Below are 21,763 nucleotides of genomic sequence, written 5' to 3'. Positions count from 1 at the left end.
CTTAGTGGGTAAAATAAAAGCTAGTAGACATAGAAACTCGAGAAACCACACAGTTAACTTCAGTGAAAGAATAGCTGGATGAGACTTGCCAGACGGATGAGACAACAGAACCAGAAGTAGAAGTTATTTATTTACACGGGGCCAAAGCAGAAGGGAAGCATACATGGAGTTCAAAAATGGACTATAAGGACTACTGTGGCTTTTGGCCTTCACTCATAATCAAAATCCAAACCATCCACAGCTTACTTTTCAGCCCATCCCTTTATCTCAAATAAGAAAAACTACTACAAAAACTGAAAACTTGCTCAACCCCAGCAGACAACCTCCCATCAGAATACCTAAAGCTTGCTACAGAGGCAATAGCATTCCCTGTTATCATCTTAATTAACTGATCCATAGCTGAATCACATGTCCCTAACCTATTGAAAAGATCACACATTATCCCTTTACATAAGGGGAGGCAACTCCACTGACATCACATATTTCCGTCCTATTGCAATCCTGTCCCCCCCAAGATTCTAGAAAAATGTGTGCACCTACTTCTCCACCATCTTACACACAAACTACTTTCCCACACTCGACATGGCTTTACACCTGCACACAGTACCTTCTTATTTTTCACGGACTCTGTCAACAAACCCCATGACACTGGCAAACAAGTATCTACCATTTTTCTAGATTTGTCAAAAGCGTTTGATAGGGTATTTCAATCCAAACTCCTTAAAGGACTTTACAGCATTGTTCCATCCCCCTCTTCACTTCAGTGGTTTTCTAGATACCTAGCTGTCAGGCAGCAAGCAGTAAAATGGCAGGACTCTATCTTTCCATATCACATCATCCCACAGGTTTACCTCAAGGATCCATCCTTGGCCCATTATTATTTAATGTCTTTATCAATAACTTACATACATCCTCCTGTGAAGGCACTATAATTCAATATGCAGATGACTCCACTATCATTTGCATGGCAGACACACTAACTTTCCTACAACACACAACAAGCTTCCATTTCCACTGAAACACGGCTCTCCAATGCTGAACTCCCACTGAACCCCAAAAAAAACAAAGCTCTTTCTCTTCACCAACAATCCCCATATCTCCAACAAAACAAACTTCTAGATCTTTTCGGCCAACAATATTGAAATTGTATTGGTTCAGCATACCAAACTACTAGGCGTCACAAGTGACGATAATGTCAAAGTTTGGCCTACACATACAAAACGGTATCCAAAAACCGAGAAACCTATGCATGCTACACAGGAATAAAAACTTTCTCACAGCAGCTACCAAAATTACCCTGGCCAAAACTTACATCTTGCCATCACTATTACATGGGGCCCCAATTCTAACTAACTGACAGACCTCTCTAAGAAAAAAAACTAATGAGCTGTTATAACAAAATTGCAAAATTTGCCATAAACGCAACCCCTCTGATTCATCACTGTAAAGCTCGACATTCCATAAGACCCCCAATATGTACAACTTACTATGGTATACAAAATCATCCACAACCCATTACCTTACCCTGCTCTTAGCCCATTAATCATTTTTTATATCCCAAATAAACATCTCAGATCTGAAGACAAACATCTCCTCACAACTTATAAACCTAACAAAACCCCAGGCCTAAGACTTTACTCCTGCTCTGTGGCAAAACTATGTAATTCCCTTCCTTTAACTATCAAAACTGCAACACCACCTGGATTTGCTCCTGTATGAGCCCATGCTGAGGTACTCTTATACCTTTTTCTACCTCAACTTTCTCTAACCCCACTACTAACTTACCCTACCCTCCCTTCCTCTACACATACTCCCCTGAGGTTACACTCATACTTTTTCCACCTCTTTTATTCCTGCTATTCCCTCTAGCACATCCTACTCTTCTCTACTCATACTATCCTATGCCTTCACCAATATAATTTACCATATAAAATGACCTCTATAATATTAATAATCATTATGATAATCTATTATGTAAATAATGCTCCATCTCCCTATTATCATGATTTCCATATAATTTATGCTTGAACACTATGACTTTATTATGACTGTTAAGCTTTCATTCTGACAAACTGTGCAGTTTTTCAAATTTTGTTCTTCAATGTTATGACTTTATTATGTCTGTTAAGTCCTCATTCTGACAAACTAATGCATTGTTTTCATATTTGTGCTTGAATGTTATGAATTTATTATGCCTGTCTAGTTTTTCGTTCTGCTGACCATATATATCTGGAGGTTTTCTCCCCGGGCCTCCGCTGAAAATGAGTACCGCATGACCCAGATGGACCTTCTCGGTAAACAAATGCCAAATAAATAAATTAATTTTGCACAACTTTGCTTTCTGTAGGAAATTCATCAACAGGGTTAAGGGTGGATAAGCACAGCAAATTGCCATCTGCTATGGGGGCAATCACTCAGGCAGACACAAGGGAGAGTGTACTCTCAGTGGCATCCCACCAATAAGGACATTTGTCTAAGTCATTAAATCCATCCCAGGGTTAGGGGAAGTGGGCTACTTGCTTCACCACAGGGACTCACAATACTGCCCCAAAGTGTGTGCATGCTCCTATAAATGCACTAATGAGGACTACCACTAAGTTGAGACTGCCACCAAGAAGCGCAATGTAGCTTTGCCTCTTCACTTAAGGGCTGCAGTTAGACACATCCTGCTCCACCTCACTCCGGGATGGACATGCCTATCCTCCCCTGCCAGTGTCATCAAGTGCTACAGCCATTATTCAAAAATGGGTCACCTAGGGCATAGTCAGGGTTTCCTCTTTCTAAAACACTGTTGCTAGCAACACCTCACGAATTATGCCCATATAACTACAATTTCACTGTTTGCATGGTCTGTCTACTTTACCTCATGAATGACCCACATTAACTTTTTTCTCTTCCTTGCCTTGCTTTTTTTCCCTAGTTCTTCTTCCATAGGTGCATCATTTTTCCATTCTCCCTGCATACAGCAACAGGTGAGCTGATAAAACTGTTGCTCTGTCCCTAGCCCCTACCACAGACAACTCCTTAGGGGCTAGGGTCTGCAATCTGGTCCGAGTCTCCTGGGTCACAATCAGAGCTCACAAAGATGTTTCTATGTTAATTTTTATATTTAGCTACATGATGCTTTCTTCCCTGATGTATCCAGTCTCTCATTTCATTTCTTCTAGCTTAATGCGGTCTGTATTTAAGATGTTCTACACTTTGAATTGGTTTGCCTTTTGTCTTCTTTGCTGCATGACCACTGCCGACCAGATGCACTTGTACTTTTAGGTCTTGAAACTCTGCCACCTTGTTGGAAACACAGTTCAGTATTTTATGCATCCTTGTACTTTCCTGTACTTGCCGAATGGATCCCTACTTATTTAGAAAATCTACTATTCCAATGCCTCTTCTTAATTTGAATGCAGGAAAGCAAGCAGTCTACTTTTGGAAGATTTAAGTCTTCCATAATAAAAAGCTTGTATTCTCTTACTTTGAGACTTTATCTATTCCTTTATTTAAGAATCAAAATCCTGTCTTTCAGCATGCAATGGACACTTTTATATAAGCAGCAGATCGCATCCTTTCCCCTACAGTATGACTGCTAGGCTAACGTCTGGTCATCTGTGCTGTTCCTTTCTTCCCTGCTCGTATCCGCTATCAAACATCTCTCATATAATGCTCAGCCTAAGGAAGGCTGCTACCCTTCTGTTACGTCTCTTCTGCTCAATCTGAACAGCTGACATCCCAGAATCCCAACATCCCTACCAATGTCAATTTCTGATGCTTTCTTTCACATCTACTATGCCTACCTCTTGCCTCCCTTTCCTGTATCACTGTCCCTATTTTCTTAACTGGACTGCAAGCATCACACAACTGTCCCTCGACCCATGACAGTTGTATGCCCTGTTTTCTGCCCTTTTTACACTTTATTCTCCATTTTTAACCTCTAGCATACACCATATATCAGTCTTTTTTATATATGTTCTTACCCACTGTTATCTTCTGCTTTCCCTCCTAACATCTTTATTTACTCAAGCCATCCTGCTGTCCTTTTGTCCTCTTAACAGTCTGGTCCTCAACTCCTCCCCCCAGAAGTTTATCAATCTAATCATTCAGATATACTACCACCTTCCAGATTTCAGCAATGGTGTCCCACCTGGGGGAAATGTATCTCCATCTATGGCACAGAGGTTTTCTCTTTGCTGTGGTCATCCAACAGTCCAAATTCCTTCTCATTAGTCCACTTTCTGCATCTAGCACTGTAGTCCATAATATCATAATTCCATGCTTTCCTGGTACTTTGTTCCAGTAGTGTTACAAGAAAAGGCTACTGTACAGAAAGAACAATTGTATAAGGGCTTACCATAACAGAAGATATCCATGCACTGCTGCTGTATTCCATACCAAAGTGATATCCTGCCAAAGACAGCCATATGTCCAAGCCAGCACATCAATGCCGTAGAATCCTCCAAATGCCATATGTCAGATGTATGTCCTATATCTGAGGTATAAGATACATAAGTGATTCACAAGCGACTAATCCTCAGAACTGAGTTGCTCCAGGAAAACCAGAGCACCCAAGAGGAAAAGCAAGTAAATGTGCATCCAAAAAGGACAGATAGGAGGACCCAGCCAGAGGTCCAAGAAACAGAATAGCAGAGGGTGAAGGAAAGCGGAAAAGAATACAGCAACAGTGAAAAGTAAAACATCTACTGTTATGGTGAGAACTACCACAACTGTACTATGTCCCTCCTTATCACTGCTGCAGTGCTCCTTACCAAAGGAAGAGTACTAAAGCTAATGCAGAGGATGGAGGAAGGACGCAATGGCCCTGGCAAATCCAGCTCAGGCCCTAGAAATCGCATCTAACTTGTAGCGTTTAGTAAAAGTATGAACAAAAGACAAAGTAGCACCTTTCAAAATGGATGAAGCATCCAGTTCCTTGAAAAAAGCACCAGAAGAGCCCACCTTCCTGGTAGAATGAGAATCAACAAAAAGTACAGTTTTGTGCCTACCATAAATGTAGATGTCCGAACTGGATAGCATCTGCAGTCATAACTGTACTATGTCTTCATGGATGCATCTGCAAGCCAACTAGGGAGGAGGATAAAAGTAGATTATGGTAGAATGAGGTCTTATGTTCTGTGGAAAGGTCAGTCTTTCTGCTATTTTTGTTCTGTCCAACTGTTTTGTGGTGGGTTGGGAAAGTAGGTAGGTGGATTGCCTGGTTTAAAAAACACTCTGGGATACCACCTGCATAATAAATGTAGGGATAGTCCTCATGGACACTCTATCTTGGTGGAAGATTAGAAGGGTTGCACTGCTGCTGAAGTAATTGCAGTAGGAAAAGCAGTTTTCCATGACAGGTGTTGTAGGTGAGGAACTGCCTGCAAAAAAAAAAAAAAAACAGGTGGATCAAAGCTGTATTCTGCTGGAAATGATGATGCATGTATCTTGATGGAGGAGTAGGACAGGCCTGATGAAAGAAGTTCGCCAGATACTCCAGAATGTTAGGCATATCTATGTTTGACACATCACTTGTTATGACTGCAGATGCATCCATGAAGGACATCGGGAAGGCTGCTTACCATGAAAAGAATAACAAAAAAAGGAAATAGCCTTAGAAATCTGAGGAGATGGTTTGCTTAGAAACAAAAACCCAATTTCTTGGCATGGAAAGAAACAAAAAGTTGTTCAGATTTCCTTACATTTTTATTCTTACCTAAATAATATCTGAGGTGTTTATGCAAATCCAAAGTATGTGGAACCCTCTCATTTTTATTCTGAGGAGAAAGGAAATAGGAAGATGATGACTGGTCTGATTCAGGGACAAGTCATTAACCACTTTGGACATAAAAAAAGGACTGGTGCGAAGAAAAACTGTCTCTGCGAAAAGAAATAGAAAAGGAGGGTCTGAAGTTCAGAGACTCTCTTGGCAGGTTAAGAGCCACTAACAAAATAGTCTTCCAAGTACACAACTGCAGAATAGAAGAAGGTTCAGGCTCAAAAGGTGGCACAGTCAACTTTTCAAGATCAAAATGAATGTCCCAAGAGGGAAGAATTGGCTTTCCTGAGGGTCTAATATGAAGGACGCTTTTCAAAAAGTGTTTAATTTCACATCTTGAGGAAAGTAGTGGATCCAGAGGCAGACAAGCTGAAGTGGCGGACAAATGAGCTTTAGCAGGTAAGTATGCCAGACCAGAAATGAGACACTCACACAAGGAAGAATGATCAGTAGGGATGACCATTAAAAGAGGGTCCTGTTCATGTTTGTCATACCAAATAGAAAATCTTTTCCATTTAGCAACACCGGATTTTCTAGTAGCAGGTTCTGTGGTCTCCTGCAAAACCTGAAACACTTCCTCAGAAAATTGGTGTCAAAAATCAATAAAAACCTAAGAGTCATATGCACGGTGTGCAGACAATAGTGAATGAGAGAATGCCTTGTTTTGTGTGATGAGATCCATCTGGTGAGGTAACTTGTGATGACTGCTCCTGAGAAGTTGAAACAGAATAGGGAATCAATGCTGTCTGGGCCAAAAGGGAGTCACCAACAAGATTTTTGCCTTGTCCCGTATGATCACTTGTGAAGGGCCCCAGGGAGATAGGCATACAGGAACATCCCTTTCCAAGAAAAAGACATAGTGTCCACCTCTAAGCCAGAGAACTTGGCACTCTGGAACCAAACCTGGGAAGTTGTCTGTTCAGAGAGGAAGCAAAAAGATCTGAGGAGTACCCCACTGACGGACAATGTCCAAGAAGCCCTCTCTGTGAAGCATCCATTGATGAGTATCTGCCCTAGACCCGCTCAGATTGTCTATCACTAGACCTTGCTTTGAGGGAGTAAGCCTGAAGGGTCAAACGATGGTGGATAACAAACCCCAAACAGGATGAGCCAGCTGGCAAAGAAGATATGATTTAGGATCCTCTTGCTTGCGCTTGTTCATGTACCACATGACAGTGGTGCTGTCTTTGAAAACCCTGAAGGGACCTGGAACCCAGAGGGAATGCAAGGGCTGAAGAGCCAAAAATCATAGTTCTCGTGTCGTTGATGTCGATATGGTCCTTCACTTGCTGTCTCCTCAACCCAGGTCTGAAGTATCTGTATACAGCTCCTGAGTGTGAGAAGGAGTCTGAACATGCTGGACATGACTCAGGGAAATCTGAGGAGTCCATCATAGGAACTCGTGGCTGAGACAAGGCAAGAAAGGAATGGGAAAATCCAGAGGATGACAATGCTGTAGCCAAATTGTCTTCAGAGACTATTGTGGCTTTCTCATGTGGAGTCTAGTGAAAGCAGCCAAAGGAATGGTGGAAGCCATGAAATCCAGAGCTCATAGAAATTCTCTTGCAGACACCACCTGCAAAGGAAGAAGAGACTAGAAACAGACTGCCAAGGAGAGGACCTTGGGAACAGGAAGCAAAGCCATCATTAGTAGGGTCTGAGTCCTGCAACTTAGAAAAAATCTGGTTCTGTGAAGGTGTTAAAATGGACTTTTTGAGATTGAGAGTAAACCCCACACTGCAAAGCAGAAGAATAGTAAATTTGAGATCCTGTAGAAGAATCTGCTGAGAAGCAACTTGAATCAGGAGGTAGACAGGCAAAAATCTAAACACAATGAGTCTGCAAGAAGGCTGGCCATTTGGTAAAGACTCTGTGATGTAGAAAGACCAAAAGGTAAATGAGAGAGCTAACAGTGTGAAAAAGAAGCAAGAGAACCGCAAATACTTCCTGAAAAGAGGGTAAATAGTTATGTGGAGATGGGCATCCTTACAGTTTAGAAACACAAGGTAGGCCTGAGGAAGCAGAAGGGGGAAAACAGGGACTGGAGAGACAATGTTTTGAAAGATGGAACTTACAGAAAAGTACTGAGAAAAGAGAGATCCAGAATGGGCCTCCAACTGCCCTCCTTCCTGGGAAACAAGAACATTCAGGAATAAAATCTCTTGCCCTTCTGGGAGTGTGGAGTGGGCTGAATAGCTCCCTGAGCCAAAACATCCTGAAGAATAGGCAGAAAGTGAGGGAATCAGCAATGTGGAGGAGGTTGAGGAATCCCTGAAAAGGGAGGAAGGCATTTCCAGACCATGAAGTAACCACTCTGAACTACAAAGACCCCGGGAGTCTGAGGTGATCTGCTATGAAATGGGAACAGACAAGTTAAATTAATGGAAAGAAGAATCTGGCCAAGAGGCAGAAAAAGATGACTGTTAGAGAGAGACTTCTCAGGGAAAGAGGGCTTCTTACCTCTAGAACCCTGAGCAGAATTATCAGGAAACTCCCTTTTAGAAGATCTCTTACCCCTCAAGGGTTGCTTCTGCTGCCTATGCATAAAGAGAGACTTAAAAAGGATAATTCTCTGAAACTTAGGGAGAGGTGAAAGAAAAATCTGTTTAAGGTCTTGCATAACCTTCCCTTTATCTTACAAGGTTTTAAAGAGCTCTGTAGCAGCACACCCAAAAAAGTTTGAGTGTCCAAGGGAGAATACAATGCCTTGGCTTAATATCTTGAGAGAGAGACAGAGATAGAGAGAGACACGAGACACTGCAGCCCAAGCCAGGAATGCCTCCTTTTAAAAGACCCTGACACAGCTGCCTGAAAAGAAAGCAAAATTCAATAAGGAAATGGCAGAAATCTTAGCTTTGGAGTCAGGCATGTCAGACAAAACACAGCAAAAACATACCTGGTCATACGTGTCTGGTAAATTACAGCTCTGAAGGCTAAGTTGGCAGAAATATATACTTTTCTTTACCATATCTGCCCATGACCCTACCTTCTTTATCAGATGGCAAAAGCTCAGAGGAAGAAATGAACTTAGAAAACTTGTCAGAAGAGAGACAGAGAGATTAATTCAGGATTAGAAGAAGGATTCCTATACATTTGAGAGGCACCTTGTCAAACCTATCAGATTTCTTAAGATTATGGAGCCGAGACTCAGGAGGCTGGGAAGCAGAAGAAAAAGTATCAAAAAGGAAATGAGGAGGAACTGCAGAAGGCCTGGAAGAGTACATCTGCAAGAGGTCATAGTATCTTTTTTTAAACCTCAACAATTTGAGAAGTTTTGTGCTTAAAGTTTTCCATCATTTTTACAATAGTGTCCCCAAAGGAAAACTCCTCAATAGCAGTATCAGGGAAAGGTGTGTCATCTTCCTATGCCCCAAAGCAAGAGTGGAATGGATCTCAGAAGAATCTGCTAGGGACTCTTTCCCAGAGTCCAACTCTTTATCCTCATCAGAAGAGTCAGAATCCCATATCCTTTTAGAGGGAGTAGAAGAAAAAGAAACAGCTAAGGGCACATTCAATCCTTGAGGGAGCTTTAAGGCCATAACTGCCTTAAAAAGACCCTGAGTGAAATCCTCTCACTCTTTATGGAGTCCTGGGCCACATTCTTAGTCTTTTATTTTTTTCTTTAGAGGAACCTCTGCCCTAACAAGCTTAGGAAAATCAGAACTGTGTCTGACTTCAATGAGAGAACTAGGGACTTCTTCCCTCACAAATATCTGGGGAATCTGCCTAGGCCCTTCTGATATAATCAGCTGTGGCTCCACTTCTCGTTTGCAGCGAACACAGGCTTTTCCTCAGCGGATATGCAGGTAGCCAAACCTGTATCGCCTTCCAAATGGGTCACGAAAGAGGGGGCTTGTCATCTGAACCAGATGGTCTTTGGGTTCCTCGTCTGACCATAAAGATGTCTGGTTAGAGGCTAGACAGTAGAAGTCTCTAAATGCATCTTTTTGGACATCTTAACAGGCACTGAACATCCCAGCAGATAGTTCACTAAATACACAGACGGTTACCCAATAGCTACATGGGGTCTTGGGTACAATGCCGACAAATTTTTCAATGAGTGTGATCATGGTGTGCACCTAGACTGAAAACTCACTTATATCCATCTTTATGGGGAATATGCCTCCCACACACTCATTTTCCCTTTCTGGATGATATTTAAAATAGGTAACCCAACAAAAAGGAAGTAAGGAAAATTCTGCAATGGGGTAGTTATCTAGCTCGGTAGCTAGGACAATGTGATGAACAACTCTCAAACTGAACTTTAAAAAGTAGCATTCAGACTGGCAGCAAAAAAGATCTGAGGATTAGGCACTTTTACACTTATGTACCTTATGCCTTGGATGTAGGACATATGTCTGATGTATGAGACTTGAAACTGCCTAAGGCCTTGGTATGGCTATCCTTAGCAGAACATTCATTTGGTAAGGAATACTGCAACAGTGATAAGGAAGGACATCTTTATAAGTTGCGGCCACTTCTTTGCGCCCTTCCCTTCGTCTCTTCTGTAGTTTCACCTAGTACGATATTTATGCTCACATGTACCACAATGCATCTCATGGTTTGCCCTGTCTAATCTCAGCCCCAAGCCAGTTCTTACCTGCAACTCACACACAACATCTGACCCGCCTGCATGCCTGATATTCAACTTTTCAATTACTACAGCTTGTCCCAAACCTCTCAAATATACCTATTTTGGATAAACATGCCTAATTCAGGCTTGATTTAACCCTGCACATGATGTACCTATTTTTGGAGGCAAGTTCCTATTTTCAGACTTAACTTACCCTTCACAAAACCGTCTGAACCCCTAATCAGATGTGTTTGTACACAGTAAACTGCATTACCTGACAAACATATTAGTGTCAACAATAATTTAAAGAAAAATTGCATGCATCTGGCGTCTCCTTTTTTCAAAAGCAAAAATAAATGACCACGTGTTATAGAATTTTGAGCAGTTTATTAGTCGACAGATTTTACACAGTCTTTATAATGTGCTTACATTTTGTCTATAATGTTGTCACTACGTTTTTAAAGCACGTTTCAGAACAGTATCCCACATTCCTACTGAAAGTGGGATGAGTTATACGCAATTTGGTACACAAATTTTATGCTTATGACATGTCCAGATTTTTGGCTGAATGTACCTACTTTTGAAGGGCCTTTGTACCTATTTTCAATAACAGCAGTTTGAGAGGTAGGCACTCCCTCCTTCTCATCTATCATTCTTAGGTTGCCTGAGCTAGTTTACTTAGCACTTAACTTAGACTACGTCTCCTGAATGTACCACTTCTGAAGAAAGAAATGCCCCCCATCTGCCTTCACTGCCTCTGCAGTTCCGGATACATATAGTACCACACCCTGACTCCTTGAATAGGCTGTAGAAATGCCTTTTAGAGGTAGCAGAAGAGAAAGGAACAGCTAAAGGCACATTCAACCCGTGAGGGAGCTTTAAGGCCATAAAGACATTAAAAAGACCCTGAGTGAAATCCTGTCACTCTTTATGGGGTCCTTAGCCAAAGGAGCCATATGCTTAGTTTTTTTGTTTTTTTTTTCTTTAGAGGCCTGATGAAAATGATCATTTTATGCAGAACTGGCAGATTCTGTAAAATCAACTGTAGTCATGTCAACAGAACAAATCATTTTTAAAAGAGGAAAGAAAATAGTTGCTTTTTCGCAGAAGCTTAACATTCCTGAAAGAGCTGTGCAAGATGAAGATATCACATTCAAAAGTGTCATTACTGAACATTTCGGAAAAGACAAATACTACTGCATAGAAACACTCATAAAAGCATAACAATTTTACAAGCACTTAAACAGTCTGCATAACCATTTACCAGCTGCCCCTTTCTAACTGTTCTAACACAGGATGCCGTCTTTATGAGTAAATACCTGAGAGGTAGCTGCACTGCTAGGTAAGGGGAAATACTCCAGGCCAGATTCACATTGTCCTTCCACTGCTTTTCACTCAGGCTGACGTACTTCGATCTCCAGTTAGTTACGCTGCTTTCCCCAGTCTGATCCATGGCCAGCTCTGGGGAGGACAGAGGGTTGTACCAAGTCGTGAGGCGCTCAATCTCATTAGCCTACAAAAATGCACACACAGGTCAGACTAATTTTATCTGCAATACCACTCTAGCAAAATAATATAATCATTGTGCACATTTAGTAAAGGATCATGGCAAAACTAAAAACAGTACACTTGCACATAAAATCAAAGTTTACCTCAAACAATGAGTGTAAAGCTTTTTTTAGACATGAGGCTGTCATCTTGCATTTTACCACTCCTCCTGATATGTGAAGGTCCTCCTAAGCGTCGTGATAACACTAATGTGTAGTCTTTGTTTTTTAATCTAAACCATCTATAGAATACTGATAATTATTTTCACTTTCTGTCCTATGAACATATCAAGCTACAATTGCTGCTGTCATGAAGACCGTGGTACATACAGAAACCCTCACAACCCCCAAGAAGACTGCATTCCACTAACTGATACAGCTATCAGTGGCTTCATTGTCTTGGAATCCCTATTTACATAACCACTGAGAACAGACCTGGAAATATAAGGAGAGAGATAATTCTCACTCTCATAAGAAATGTCAGCCTCTCACCTAAACTAATAGCAAAACAACAACACAGTTATTGGCAAACCCAAGCTAGATGCACATTAAAATACAGCTAGGAGGCCATGCTAAAATTCTTATACTAACTATATTCTACCATCCTACTCATGCAGCTACCATCCATCCATAACCCCCATTTTCCAATTTTATGCACATGGAGTTGGGGTGTGTCACATTAACAGTAACCATCATCTTGAGCCAGTCTTCACACCACTTTGTGGCCATGGTTGTTCTTCCATATGACACATGCACACACATGAAAACTCATACATATAGCCAATTTTCAGTGTCCAGTACACCTCCTGCATGTCTTTTGGAATGTGGTAGGAAACAGGAGCTCCAAGAGAAAACCTATATGAAAACAGGAAGGACATGCAGATTCAGCTTAGAAGCCACTTCACCCAAGAATCGAACGAGAGAACCTCTTGCTGTGAGGCAACAGTACTACCCACTGTGCCACTGCACCACCATATTTACATTTATTTAATTAATAAGAAATCTCATTAAACATGAGTGCTGACTTTTCAGGGATGACCAGCAGACAATCTCTGGTTAAATGACTTGCATAGATTTGCATAACTGGCCAACACAGACTGAATCATACCCAGGGATACACAAAATTATGTCTGTAAGTAGCTTGCAATCAACCACCTCTCTGCTCTAAACTTCCACACAGACAGTTCACTGGTTACCTTATGCTTGTGCATTCTTGTTCAGCTCCTTCAGTCTTTTGTATTTCCAGTTGCATACTCTGCTCTGTCAGTCTAACTTTCACCAATACAACCAATTATCGACAAAGTTCAACTATGCCCTAAACTACTCTCCAAAAAGTAGATGAAAATTCTTCAGGAAGTAATTTCTTGAAGAGACCAAGGCCACTCCTTTTATACACCATAACATTTAAAGGCAAAATGTGGAAAGACAGCCAGCAGGCATATAAAATTATTTTCAGCAAATTTCTTCCTACTGTCTAATAAACAAAATCCTGTAGTTTTTCCAGCAGGAAACACAAATTAGCCAGAAATTGCTGAAACAGTGGATGTAAGCTTACCTGTGTGTAAAATGCAGTATACAGACTTAGGTTTTCATTTCTTGCATCTACTCCATCTCTCTAACATGAAGCATACACCTTTTAACTATTAGGGAACCACCATACATTTCCAGAAAATAGTTTAGTTCACACTTCTGAGGAGTAACCAAATGTTTTATTGGACAACACACAAACCAGAAGATAGACAACACAGAATGACCAGCTGCAAACTGACTGCATTATGGAATAATACATAGCATGTATGTTGTCAGGAATGGCTCTACAACTTGCACAGCTTATAATATGTATTCGAGATGCTCACCCTTACCTGTGCATGGTAAATGAACACTCATCTCTTGATACTATGAACAAAAATCAACCACTCTCAAATAAGCTTTACATTGTACAGCTGTAGAGCACAGTCACGGACACTGGCTTTCCAGACTAGTTATTTCATTTCCAGCTGCATACCTTCCAGTGCTATCTTACCATCAGTAACTGCAACCTGGCTAAAAATATTTTTTATACACACACAACATGCATGGATCTGTATGCGTGCATGTAGACACACACAACTTTCAGTATCATTACCTCTTCCAGCTTTTATGGTAGCACTCTGTCACCAGCCACACTAGTCTGACAAAACAATGTCACAACTATTTGCCACTCTTAAATGAGTCAAAATTACTATTAACCTACGGTAGCAATAGCAAAGCAGTTTGTCCGTTCAAAATACATAACAGTTAAATTTCACATGTTTTGTACAATTACCCTTATCTACATCAATAAGTAGCCAACAAGATTTTTGATACTGAATAAGTAAATTCTACACCTGAAGAAATTAGGCAACACAGTCTGAAAAACTAAACAAACAAACAAATGCACATTTGCGCAGATAAAACAAAATAAAGTTTTCAATAAACAAATGGCATACACAATCTCTTAACAGCTAGCTGATTCTACCATTACCAATAACTGTAAATAATTACTGACTGCTGATTTTATGACCATTTAGCATCAGCAAAAGACAAAAAGGCTAGATTTATAGATATACTATCAAAGACTCGTGCAGCAGACCTCTCTCTCTCTCTTCTGTATTCCATGCAAAGATTTTCTTTACTTCTCTCAGGTTTGTTAAATTTCCACCAATCACTTTTAAGAGGAAAACAGAGACTGGAATAACTGCTGATCCAGTTAAAAAAGTCTTGGAATTAATCAATACTGGAACCCTACCCCTTTTTTTGCATTATATAAACTTCTGAACTTTTACTTCCTCAAGGATCAAAATTTTAAATCTAGATAACTTTCCCAAAAAGTTCTACTCCAAATAAGATAACATAACTTCTGAGTGAACGTAGCAGTTTAAGGAATCCAAAGCTCTGTTTATAAATGTGCTTTGTGCAAATCAATTCCAATTTTCAAAACTCTGCTGCATTTGTACAGAAAAAGTTATGTACTCACCATAATGTTCCATCTGAGCTGTTGCTTATCATTTGCCTTCAACCTGTGGGACACGGATCCGGGACAGATTCGACTCAGCCGCATTCTCCAGCATTGGATCTGAGCTCCAAGCTCCTCCCCTACCCATAATGCCCCTGTCTCCCTCTTCCCCTCAGATCGAGTTTGCTGCTAACCATAGCATCCCAACCTGACACAATGCCTTACCCTTTGGCAAACATACCCAGAGAGCACCATAGGAAGAACAAGTTCTGTCAAAGTAAAAGCTATGTCTCTTCTAGCCAGTCAACCACACATCCCACTTAAGGCAGGGGGAAGGAAGGAGGGACGGTTGAAAACAAATGAAAAGCAACAACTTAGATGGAACGTTATGGTGAGTACATAACTTCTTTACCTGAAGTTGTTTTCATTTGCTCTTCAACCTGTGGGACAGAGTCCATAGCTACCTGTGAGACCCTCATGGAAGGATATTCAGGAGCACAGCAGAGCCAAAGGATGCCCTGTTTCTGGACAAAAGATCCAACTTGTAATGCGAAATGAAAGCATGCGATGATGCCCAAGCAGCCACAGAGCAAATACCATCCAAGGAAACTCTGGACCAAAAGGCAGCCAAAGTGGCCATAGATCTAGTAGAATGCACCTTAACTTAACCTGGCAGAGTTAATCCTTTGGCTGAATACACCAAAACTATTCACTGAGAGATCCAACGAGCAATGATGACCTTCAATATGGGTTTTCCTAAAAAGGGCTTACAGTAGGTAACAAAAAGTTGATCAGACTTACGAAATGACTTCATTCTACGCAAGTAAAAACGTAATTGCTGTGAACATCCAGAAGGTGCAATTTATACTCTCCCTTATTTTGAAAATTCAGAAAGAAAACTGGTAGATTGACAATCTGATTAATATTTGATTCCGAAGCCACCTTTGGAAGGAAAGAAGGAATAGTGTGTAAGGACACCCTGTCTTTATGGAAGATCATAAAAGGAGACTTAACCGATAAAGCTTGAAGCTCTGACACTCTTTTGGCTGAAGTAATGGCAATCAGAAAGGCGGTCTTCCAAGACAAAAAAGTACAGTTGTGTACACTTACCATAAATGTAGATGTTCGAGTGTATTCACTGTTGCAGTCATCACACTTGGGTTATCCTGCCAGGGGTAGCCCTCAGTTGGCCTGAATACCAGAGGCTTAGTATTTCTGCTTCGGTTACCATCACTCCAGGACTGATGTCAGGTCGTCAGTGGTATAAAATCAGGCAGCCAACACCATTACATCAGTTTTTCTTGCCCCAACTGTCAGGAGCCCCCAAATAGGGAGCTAGGTTATGGTGGAAGAACACCACCAGTAGAAAGCAAATACCAAAAATTCCCTGTAAGGAGTGAGGAAGAGAGAGAGAGAAAGAGACAAGGGGGATGGAGGGTGAAAGACTGCAACAGTGAATACACTCGAACATCTACATTTACGGTAAGTGTACACAACTGTACTATGCTCTTCATGTTTCACTGTTGCAGTCATCACACTTGGGTTGATTCCCAAAGCTGAAGAAAAGGGAAGAGGCAGTCAAGAAGACTGGGGGCTGTCTAGGATGCCCTGTAAGACTGCAGTTGCAAAGCTTGCCCTGGATTTGGAGAAGATAGGCAGATGGTAATGCTTGGTGAAGGTATGAACAGAAGTCCACGTTGCAGCCTCAGGGTTGTCTCTGATGGGGACCCCTCTGAGAAAAGCTGCAGAGGTGGAGGTTACCCTGGTGAAATACATCCTGACCCCCTTAGGGGGTGGTTTTCCATGGTATTTGTAGCAGAAATGGATGCAGTATGCTATCCATTTGGGGATTGTTTGGATATGGCCTTACCCCCTGCCCCTGCTGCAAAGCTGACTAGCAATTGCTCAGTTTTCCTAAAAGATTTAGTCCTACCAAGGTAGAATCTGAGCTATCTGTGCACATCTAGAGAATGTAGAATTCTTTCCCCCTTGTTTTGTGGGTTAGGGAAAAAGGTGGGCAAATGAACTGATTGTTTGAGAGCAACACTGGACAATACTTCAGACATAAAAGTTGGATTAGTCCTGAGGGAGAACCTGTCAGCATGGAAAATGATGAAGGGCTCTACAGCAATGAGTGCTTGTAGCTCTGAAACTCTTCTAGCTGAAGTGATGACCAGAAGCACGGCTGTTTTTCAAGAGAGGAATTTTAACTTTGTTGTAGGTGCAGGCTCAAAGGGGGGTAGGGTTTTTCCAACACATAGTTAAGGTCCCAAACTGGGGTAGGAGCTCTTTCAGGTGGCCTTAAACTGTTAGCCCCTCTTAGGAACTGTTTGATGAGAGGGTGAGAAGACAGGTAGCTTGGTGCTATAATAAGCAGAGATGGCAGAGGCATGAATTTTAATAGAAGAGAAGGATAGGCACTATGTAGGTCTGCTAAGTAATCCAGGATGAGAGGTAGGGAGGGGTGTGCTGTTTCAGCTCCTTTAGCCTGGATCCAGGTACAAAACCTTTTCCACTTGTCAGCATAAGATTTTCTAGTGCTGGGGCATCAGGCCTCACACAACATCCAGGACTTGTTTACTTAGGCTGGCAGCTGGAGGAGAGGTCAGGGAATAAGCCAGGCTGACAGGTTCAGGGTCTGCAATTGTGGATGCATGAATTCTCCATTCTTCTGGGTCAGGAGTGTTGGGATCTGAGGTAGGTGCCAGTGCTGACATGGCCAGTCTGAGGCAATCAAGACTGCCCTTGGGTTTTCCTCCCTTATTTTGAGCAGTACACATGAAATTAGTGGTAGAGGGGGAAATGCACAGATCGAGAGGTTCACCCATTGGAAGGATACAGCATCCACCTTCCAGGCCTTGCTGTGAGGTTCCCTGGTGCAGAACTTGCTGAGCTGGTGATTGTGGTGGAAGGCAAAGAGGTCCACCTTTGGGGCGCCCCATTTCTGGGTTACAAGGTTGAAGGTTCTGTGGTCTAGCTGCCACTCTTGTGGGTCTAGCAAGTTTATGTTTAAGTTGTCTGTCAGTGTTTAGGGAGCCTGGCAGGAATTGTGCTAGCAGGTGAATTTGCATGGCTGAAGCCATGTGTCAAAGGGTCATGGCGCACCTGCAGAAAGGATAAGAGCGAGTTCCTCCCTTCTTGTTGATATACCACATCAATGTGGTGTTTCATTTTTGATCACTAGAGGCCCCGGGGAGAGTTGATTTAGGCTACAATAGCCCTGAATGCAATTGTCATCCAGGTGTGCTCCCCAGGCATAATCTGATGAGTCTGTGGTGAGGGTCTGGACAGCGTGGGGTTGTGAGAAGGGAAAACCCTTGTTGTGGTTGCATGCTGCTGCCCACCAAAGAAAATATTTCCTTAGACAGGGTATCATAGGTATAATAGTTTCCAGGTCTTGAGAGTGTTGACACCAAAGCCTTTTTAGATACCACTGTAGTTTCCTCATATGCAGTCTGGCATATGGAATGAGTAGAATGCAGGAGATCATGAACCCTAGCTTGCAGGACTTTCCTTGCAGATAATTTGGTTCTGGTGGCTAGTTGAGAGAAGTAGCCTATCAGGTAGGCTTGTTTTTCTGGAGTACAGAATGCCATCTGGGATGCTGTATCCAGGCTTGCTCCCAGGAATACAATTTTTTTGAGTAGGGGCTAGTTTTGATTTCTTTTTGTTTATAGTATACCCAGGGAGGTCAGTAGGTCCTTTACAAAGGTTAGGTGCTGTAACAGCTTTTCCTGACTGACTGCCTAAATCAGGCAGTTGTCTAAGTCGGGGTAAATTTGAATTTTTCTTTGTCTGCAAAAAGCAATGGCTGGAGCCAGGTATTTTGTGAAAACTCTTGGAGCAGTGGATAAGCCAAAGGGAAGTGCAGAGAACTGAAAATGCATAGATCCTGCCCTGAAACGTAGATATTTCTTGCAAGATTCCCTGATTGGGATGTGTAGGTAGGCCTCTTTTAGGTCTAGAGTGGCTAACCAAGCATCCTTGGAAAGCAAAGGAAGAAGGTGCTGGAGGGGGAGCATTTTGAATTTTATCATCACCAGGAAGGTCTTCAGAATTGATAGATCGAGGATTGGGTGCCAAGTGCCCTCTTTTCTGGGTACCAGGAAAAGCCTGGAAATGAAACCTCGGCCTACCTGATCTGCAGGAACAGGCTGTATTGCCCTCATGGAGAGCAGGGAATGGACTTGTTTTTTGGCCTCTGCCCACTTGTTTGGAGGAAGATCTGGGAACCCTTTTGGGGTTGGCAGAGTGGGGAAATAAATTTTGTATCCCTGGAACACTATGTTGAAGATGCATCGGTCATTGTAACAGAGGACCAGTTGTTTGCATGGGATGAGAGTTTTCCTCCTAGAAGCACAAGTAGGTGGGCAGAGGTAAGGGGTGGAGGTGTTTTTGAAGTGGGGGAACTCCATTGCTTAGATAGTACAGTTTTGTACCTACCATAAATGTAGATGTCCGATAGGTATGCAACTGCAGTTCTGACATATGGGTTGTCCTGCCTCAGGCAGCCCTTCGGTCGGCCAGATTCCAAAGTCTGGGTCCGGCATCGGCTGATGTCACCCTTTCCCCGACGTCAGAGCGCCTGGGGTATAAAAGTGTCAGCTGACGCCACCTTCTTCAGTGTTTCTTGCCCCAGATGCCAGGTGCCCTCTAAGGAAGGCTAAATTTTGAAAATAGAGAAAAAATTCCAGAGAAGTACAACAACATAAAAACAAATACACCATAAAAGATTACCCCAGGTAGCTAAAATGAGGGGTAGAAACCCAAAAGAATACCACAGAGGGGTAGGTGGGAGGGAAAACCTGACTGCAGTTGCATACCTATCAGACATCTACATTTATGGTAGGTACAAAACCGTACTATGTCCTTCAAGGATGCAACTGCAGTCCTGACATATGGGTTGAATACCATAGCCAACCTGGGGTGGTAGGCACTAAGACAAAGATGGTGTAGCTAAAATGCCCTGCAGGACTGCAGAAGCAAACCCTGCTCTGGATCTGGAATATAAAGGCAGGTTGTAATGTTTGGAAAATGTATGCACGGAGCTCCATGTAGCAGCTTCTAAAATGTCCTTTGTTGCCACCCCTCTTAAAAAGGCTGTGGAGGTGGCTGTAGCTCTGGTGGAATGTGGCCTGATATCAGCTGGCACAGTTTTTCCATGAAAAGAGTAGCAGAATCAAATGCAATTTCCAATCCATTTAGAAATTGTCTGTTTGGAAATTGCTTTTCCCTGCAATCCAGCAGCGTAAGCTACAAAAAGCTGGTCAAATTTTCTGAAAGACTTTGTTCTGTCCAAGTAGTAGCGCAACTGTCTGTGTATGTCCAAGGTGTGCAGAAGTCTCTCTCCTTTATTTTGAGGATTGGGGAAGAAGGTAGGCAGGTGAATAGCTTGATTCAGGGACACCCTGGATACCACCTTTGGCATGAATGATGGATTGGTTCTCAAAGAAACTCTGTCCTGATGAAAATTAGAAATGGTTGTATTGCCATAAGGGCCTGTAGCTCAGAGACTCTTCTTGCTGAGGTTACTGCCAGAAGGAAAGCTGTCTTCCAAGACAGAAATTGCAACTCTGAAGATGCTGCTGGTTCAAAGGGAGGAAGAGTTAATTTTTCCAGCATGAAGTTGAGGTCCCATGCAGGCACTGGTGGTTTCCTTGGAGGGTTGATGTTCTTTATACCTCTTAGAAACTGTCTTAGCAATGGGTGAGAAAATACAGGCGGATCAGTGTTATATTTGGCAGATATTGCTGAAGCATGTATTTTTTATGGAAGAATATGAAAGGCCATTGTGGAGCATTTCAGCCAAATATTCTAGGATCTGTGGAATGCTCATCACTGATGGGTCTTGACCCTTTTTTCTGTTCCAGATAAGAAATCTCTTCCATTTTGCTGAGTATGTTTTCTAGTGGAAGGTCTGCGCGCCTCCAGGATGATATCTTTTACCCTTTTGGAAAGTGTATCCTGAGGAATTGTCATGGAATCTTCCAAGCTGTCAGCTTCAATGTTTTCAAGCTGGGGTGTAGTGTCCTGTAATTGTGCTGTGTCAGAAGAAGTGGCCATTGAGGAAGGAGCCACGGATTGGTGTGTGTCAAGCTCCGTAGCAGTGGGTACCAGTGTTGCCTTGGCCAGTCTGGAGCTATCAGTATGACTTTCGGTTGCTCTGTCTTGATCTTTAGTAACACCTTGGTCATCAAAGGAAGAGGTGGGAAGGCATATAGTGTTAGAGAGTTCCAACTGAAGGAGAGAGCGTCCACCTTCCATGCTTGAGGATGGTATGTCCCTTGTGCAAAACTTTTTCAGATGGTGATTGAGGTGGGAGGCAAAAAGATCTATGTCCGGCCTTCCCCATGCTTGAGTTATTTGTAAGAAAATGTCTGGATGCAACATCCATACGTGTGGATCCATAATGTTTCTGCTTAGGCTGTCCGCCAGAACATTGTCCTTCCTTGGTACAAACTGGGATTGTAGCTCTATTTTCAATTGTAGGGAAATATCCCAGAGATTCATTGCCAGTCTGCAAAGAGGGTAGGAATGGGTACCTCCTTGCTTGTTTATGTACCACATAACTGTGGTATTGTCTGTCTTTATTAGTAGATGGCCCTGATGCATGAACTTTTCGAAGGCCTTGATTGCATGTAACACTGCCAGCATTTCTTTTTGGTTGATGTACAGGTGCTTTTCTTTTTGTGTCCATTGTCCTTGAATGCATCTGCCCTCCATGTGTGCCCCCCATCCATGGTCTGAGGCGTCTGTTGTTATGGTTTGACTTGCATGAGGCTTGCTGAAAGGCAGACCTTTGTTTATCTGGCTTGCTTGAGCCCACCACAGAAATTCCTTTTGAAGGCATGGAATGAGTGGGATCAATGCTTCCAGGCTGTGGCTGTGTTGAGACCATAGAC

The 21,763-nt window shown here is 42.3% G+C and overlaps 1 protein-coding gene across 1 annotated transcript in view; it reads right to left on the bottom strand.

Moving 5' to 3' along the window:
* Positions 1 to 21,763, bottom strand: part of PI4KA (phosphatidylinositol 4-kinase alpha) — a gene marked incomplete at its 5' end in the record, with an annotated part of 2,160,482 nt that overhangs the window by 458,865 nt on the left and 1,679,854 nt on the right. Inside the window, 1 exon segment of the mRNA XM_044068731.1 lies at positions 11,660 to 11,853. Within this exon segment, the coding sequence (XP_043924666.1) occupies positions 11,660 to 11,853 (194 nt within the window).

The sequence above is a fragment of the Protopterus annectens genome, chromosome 4.part0 (assembly GCF_019279795.1).
Source record: "Protopterus annectens isolate FY-2018-M chromosome 4.part0, PAN1.0, whole genome shotgun sequence".
NCBI classification, from domain to species: Eukaryota; Metazoa; Chordata; order Ceratodontiformes; family Protopteridae; genus Protopterus; species Protopterus annectens.
This window is presented reverse-complemented; position numbering and strand designations above follow the sequence as displayed.